The 6,346-nt window shown below is 40.9% G+C and overlaps 1 protein-coding gene across 1 annotated transcript; it reads left to right on the forward strand.

The window, feature by feature from the left end:
• Positions 1-60: 60 nt before the first annotated feature.
• On the forward strand, positions 61-1,184 carry LOC110037319 (pentatricopeptide repeat-containing protein At2g17670-like). Its single transcript, XM_020741933.1, has 2 exons — positions 61-624; positions 718-1,184. Exons 1-2 carry the CDS (start codon positions 143-145, stop codon positions 1,052-1,054), a joined length of 819 nt encoding a protein of 272 aa, XP_020597592.1. The 5' UTR covers positions 61-142; the 3' UTR covers positions 1,055-1,184.
• Positions 1,185-6,346: the final 5,162 nt, after the last annotated feature.

Below are 6,346 nucleotides of genomic sequence, written 5' to 3' on the forward strand. Positions count from 1 at the left end.
CTCTCTCGCCTTCCTCCGTCACCTCTCACTCCGCTTCCCTTCCTTCTCCCCCACCCATTCAACCTACCACATCCTCCTCGTCCACTCCTGCCTCCAGCCCACCATCGGCGACATCTCCCCCATTCTCACTTTCCTCGACCTCATGTCCTCCTCCGGTTTCCCCCCGGACTCATCCTCCGCCGATCTCGCCATTCGCGCACTCTGCTCCGCTTCCCGCGAGGACGACGCCGCTAATCTCCTCCTCCGCAATTCCTCCCTCCATCCCGATCCCTTCACTTACAACTTCCTCGTCGGCCGCCTCGCTAAAACCCGCTCCCTCTCCGTTGTCTACTCGTTCATCGAAGACCTCCGCAATTCCGCCAATATTCTCCCTGATCGCATCACCTACACTATCCTCATCGATTCAGTCTGCCGTAGCCGCAACCTCCGGGAAGCCACGCGCCTGCTCAGCGTTCTGAAGCATTCCGGCATCAAGCCGGATTCCTATCTTTACAACAACATCATGAAAGCTTACTGCATGTTGGACCAGTGCGGGGAGGTGATGGACGTCTACAACAAAATGAAGGATGAAGGAATCGAGCCGGATCTCGTCACATATAACACGTTAATCTATGGATTATCTAAGTACGGCATGATTGAACAGGCTAAGAAATTCTTGAATGTGATGGCAAGCACAGGTTTTTTTCCTGATATTGCTACTTATACTTCTCTTATCAGCGGAATGTGTAGGAAAGGAGACACTTTGGGGGCTTTAAAATTGCTTGGGGAGATGGAGGAGAGGGGTTGCAGCCCTAATGAGTTTACCTACAATGCTCTGCTTATGGGGCTCTGCAAGGCTGGGAGCCTAGATAAGGGTGTTCTGCTGTACAAAACAATGACTGATGGGGGAATGAAGCTGGAGAGTCCCACTTATGCGACTTTTTTGAGGTCTCTGTGTAGGGGGAATAAGATTGCAGCAGCCTATGAGGTGTTTGATTATGCGAGGGAGAGCAAGAGTTTGAGTGATGAAGCTGCTTATTCAGCATTGGAAAGTTCACTAAAGAGAATAAAGTAGTTTCAGGCATGGCAAAGGTAAGTTACGGTTTTGAAACGTTGGTTGGTTTAAAAAATTGAATTTTTAGGGGCACTTATATGCACAACTCACAACTCTTATGCATTTACATATTTCACACCTAAACTTTCATATTTAGGCACATAGTACTCAACTCTTTAATATCACATAAAAAATAGCGCTATTAATACTTTTTAAAAGTGAAATACATCTTTTGATGCTGAGGTTTAAATCTTCAAAGTGCTATGTATGTAAACATGAAAGTTTAGGTGTGAGATATGTAAATGCATAAGAATTGTGTTCTAGGTATGTAGATTTCCCTTTTTATACTGAATGGCGATGGTTTCTCATAATATTTTGATTTTGTTAGACATAGCACCACCACTAGTGGTCCATAACGCCAACAAATCAAAACACAACCGAATTGCAGCAGGTGATAATATAGCAACAACTCTAGAAGATTCCACATGGCCTATATATACTCTCTGTACTATACTATATAAACAGTAGATAAAAATTAATGAAATGTTACTTTTCCCTCTAGTTTTCATCCCTGCCAAAGGAACTCTTTCCTTGTCTTTATGGTATAAGAGATGTGGGAATGATGAGCCAAGGACTTAACGGATCGGGATGCACATTCCTCTTCTCTTAGGTAAGCTTCGATACCATAAGGACAGGGAAGGAGTTTAGTGTCCCCCACAGTTCCTATGTGTATAAATGGTTTTCCTGGATTTCTTGATGGAAACAATCAGTCTACCTTGTACTTCAACTGGAATAATCCTGAGAGAATCGAAAACCCCCAATTCCAAGTGAATCTCAGTGATCAAAACCTAGCGACCATTCTATAATCCATGATCTCGCCCACAGTTCTTCCTCACATCATTAATTTCCATACTACTATAGAGATTAGGGCAACCCTAGAGCACACATTACAACCTAAGAACAGAACCATGGTGATTCAACTAAAAAACGAACTGCACCATATATCCATGAAGGATCAAACTATGGCACAATACTTGACGAAAACCTGAACTTTGGTAGATTACATCACTGCTGCCAGATTCAACCTGGATCAAGAAGATGTCATCTTGTATATTCTCAATGGCCTTCCAACCTATAACTTTGGATGAACTCTACTCATTTCTTTGTAGCGAGGAGATCAATATCAGCAACGAAAATGCAAAGAAACTCCCTACCACCGAAACTCCCATGACGCTTAATGCATCCTGAGGACACAACTCACACTTCACTAGTGGAAGCGACATAAATTAACCAACAAATCAAACGGAAGGCTACTCCAATGGATTGCGAGGAGACATCAACTCAATCCAACATAATATGCCAAATATGTCAACTGGTCATTCTGCATCAATCAGTTGGCATAGCACTAATATTGAATATGCACCCACAATTCCAGCTCAAGCCCTCAATGCTACGTTCAAGGAATGGATTCTAGACTCCAGTGCAACCACCCGCTTCATATCCGACCTTAGTCAACTCCACTGAAGAAGTCATGCTAGATAGCGGACAAGCAGTTCCAATTCAACACAAAGGTGATGTTCTCTTTCCCAATCCAAATTGTAAGCTCTAACTCTCTCAAATTCATCACACTCCTCTAATCTCTCATAACCTCTTATCTTTTCACAAACTAACCAAAGGCAATCTGCTTATGTGTCATTTGATCCTTCTGGCTTTATCATTTCTTATACTCAAACTCAACAGATACTTCTTAAGGATTCTAGTTCCAGAGGACTCTACTCCACTCTCGCACCTACTCATGTACCACATGCATTTACTATATTTCTGTCCAAAATACAACAAGCTGAATTGTGGCATCCACATTCAGACATTTTGGCCACCATATCCAAACACCAATCTGTCCTTATCCCATCCAGTTCAACTTCATGCAACACAGGCAACCTTAGCAGGAGCCACATGCAGCCCTTTGCGTATCTAACATAGGACAAAAATATAAAATACTAGAACTTATTCATAGCGATGTATGAGATCCTTCCCCAATTATCTCTTATCAAGACTACATATATTACATTGCGTTTAATAATGATTTCTCGAAATTTTGTTGGGTTTTTTCCTATGTGTACAAACTTTAAGACCACAAACATCACTACAAATTTGATTAAATCACTCCAACACCAATTCAACACTAAAATTAAAATTCTTCGATCTAACCTTAAATACATTCCTCAATGACCTTGGCATACTACACCATTATTCATGTCCCCACACCCCCGAGCAAAATGAAGTCGTTGAAAGGAAGCATCGACACATCATTGAGATTACTCAGGCTATACTACATCAAGCACTCCTCCCTACAAGTTTTGGACTGATAGTCTCCTCACTGCAGTACTCCTTGTTAACCCACAATAACCACTAATCACATATCGCCCTATGAACACCTCCACCAATTCGTCCCGTCCTACACCCATCTTTGCGTTTTTGGCTGCGCATGCTGCCCATGGAGAAAGCCCCAAACATCTCACATATTTGAATTGAGATCAGTACAATGCATTTTCCTAGGCTACTCACTTCAACATAAGGGTTATAGATGCTTACACCCACTACCAAAAAAATCGTGTCCCGCCATGTGGTCTTTGATGAACATATATTTCCACTCAGCATCTAATGCCCCTCCGGTCACTCAACAACCCATCACTTTTCTGATTACACTATTCCTCTTAACACGTACCACCTATTTATCCCCTACGGTCCAACCTCCTCCTACTCTTCCAACACTCTCCTCTACATCTCCAAGTCAAACTACTACCACACCTTCTCCAAAAGCTACATGAACCGCCCAATCGATTCTACTTAATTCCAATCCACCTCCACATTCCATGATAAACTGCTTTAGAATGGGTACCCTCAAACCGATCCACCAACTCAACCACTTCCCGATCCTACTTCCTACACTCATGCCTCGAAGCATTCTCATTGGCAAAATGCTAAGGTCAACTCCAAAGGCATGGTTATGAGGTACAAGGCAAGACTAGTGGCTAAGGTTACCAACAAGAGTTCGCATAAAGTAACACGAAACATTTTAGCTCTGTGCCTAAACTTCCTACAATCCGCATACTACTTATAGTTGCTCTCAACCATAACTGTACCATACTTCAATTCGACATTTCAAATGTGTTGCTCCGCGGCGCACTCAATGAAGCAGTATACATGAAACAACTATCGTAGTTCCACGATCCACAATTTCTCAAACATGTATGTCTACTTAAGAAATTCATATATGGGCTAAAACAAGCCCTCGCTAATGGTTTCTTACCTTCTCCGCCTTCTTTACCATAAGAGGTTTTCAAATCAGCAAGGTTGATCCATGGTCGAGTCTCTATAATCAACACAATTTCTGCATCTTCGTACTCATTTATGTTGACGATTTTTTTCTCACGGGCAACAGTTCCACGCACATTTCCCAACTTATAGTTGTTTCCAACTCAAACATCTCGACCCTGTTGGCTGATTTCTGGGAATTGAAGTTCACTGCTCAATATTTCCTTGGTCAATAAAGGCATGTACTTCAACTTCTTGAGACCGTGGGAGTACAGGATTGCGAACCCATCAGCAAATGTATGCAATCGAAGCAATCCGCTGCTACCATCTCAAGCCCTCCATTCCACAACCAGACACTCTACTGCCAGCTGACAGGGGAGTTCAGTGTCTCACAATCACACAAACAGACTTTGCATACGCAGTTAATCGCCTTTGTCAGCACTCACCCACTATAGACAACCACAAGAATCTTACTCATTTGTTTCGGTACTTCGGTACTTGAAAGGTACGAATCATTTTAGTATGAAGATTGAACCAGCTAACCTTCAACTCATATCATATGCGGATGTCAACTGGGCGGGTGATCACTCCGACCGAAAATCCACAACCGAGGTATGTTCGTTTCTTGGCGACACTTATTTCCTGGCAAGGGAAGAAATAGTCTATTATCACTCGGTCCTCCACTGAGGCCGAATATTGTGCATAAGCCATTGCTACGACTGATATCTTATGGCTTTTGCGCCTTATTACGAAATTTGAAATTCCTATCACTCAACCGACACATCTCTACTACGACAACATCTTAGCAATATCCCTGGCCAATAATCCTATATTCCATGCGTGGACCAAATACAGAGAGATCGATCACCACTTTCGCCGTGATCACATCAACCTCAACAACATTCACCTTGAACACATTTAATCTCGATAGCAACCAGCTGACATCCTCGCAAAAGCTTTCCCCAAACATCAATTTTCGTGATCTTTGCACCGAGCTTATTGTTCTACCAAGAGCCATCAGCTTGCATTAGGGTATTAAACATAGCACCACTACTAGTGGTCCCCAACACCAATAATATTAAAACCACAACCTAATGGAAGCAGGTGATAAGCCGCAACTCTAGAAAGTTCCACATGACCTATATATACTCCTTGTACTATGTAAACAATAGATAAGAATTAATGAAATGTTACTCTTCCCTCCAGCCTTCATCCCTGTCAAGGAAACTCCTTCCGTCTTTAGATTTAGGCAACTCCTAAATCATCCTTTTCTAAGAAGATTTACATACATACCACTCAATTCTTATGTATATACATATCTAATACATAAACTTCATTTTTTACATGTATGCTACCTTACCTATGAATAAAAAGGCATTTTTCAATTTTTTTAAACTTAAAACAGTAGATTTTTGTTGTAATATGAAAGATTTGGGTGGTATAAATGTAAAATGTAAATTTCAGGTTGTAGATATGTAAGTACGTAGGAATTGGGTGGTATGTATTTAAATGCCAATGCCCCCATTTTTGTCTGATAATTTGCCACATATATATCAGCTTTAAAAAAGGACCAACTGATTTATCTTTGTTTATGAATTAAGATCTCAGTTTGTGACTTTATTAGCTTATATACAAGTGTCTTTAATCATGATTTTATCATTACTCAAATATTGTGACTTCCAAGCACAATATTTGATAATTGATTCACCCTATAACAACAACAACAACATGCCTTTATCCCATTAAGTGGGGTCGGCTACATGAATCCTTTTCTTAATTATGAATCCTTGTCTTTAAGATTCAGTGTTTTTGAAATCATGCTAATTTATTTTTAAAATAAAACATAAAAAACAGACAAAAATGCATTAAAAAATACAAGTGATCCCAAACAAGCCATTGAGGGTTGTTTGGTTGCAAGATTTAGCTTAAGATTTAGCTATGATGTAAGCTAAATCTTCCCAAACAATGAATCTCTATTGTCCCTTGATTTTGATTCTC

Source organism: Phalaenopsis equestris, unplaced genomic scaffold (assembly GCF_001263595.1).
Source record: "Phalaenopsis equestris unplaced genomic scaffold, ASM126359v1 Scaffold218720, whole genome shotgun sequence".
In the NCBI taxonomy this organism is placed as follows: domain Eukaryota; kingdom Viridiplantae; phylum Streptophyta; class Magnoliopsida; order Asparagales; family Orchidaceae; genus Phalaenopsis; species Phalaenopsis equestris.

What these genes read in the sequence shown, in the direction of transcription:
- LOC110037319 (XM_020741933.1), top strand. Translation starts at nt 143, where the DNA reads ATGTCCTCCTCCGGTTTCCCCCCGGACTCATCCTCCGCCGATCTCGCC. An exon ending in TTAATCTATGGATTATCTAA is followed by an intron (nt 625 to 717) that starts GTACGGCATGAT and finishes TTCTCTTATCAG; the next exon opens with CGGAATGTGTAGGAAAGGAG.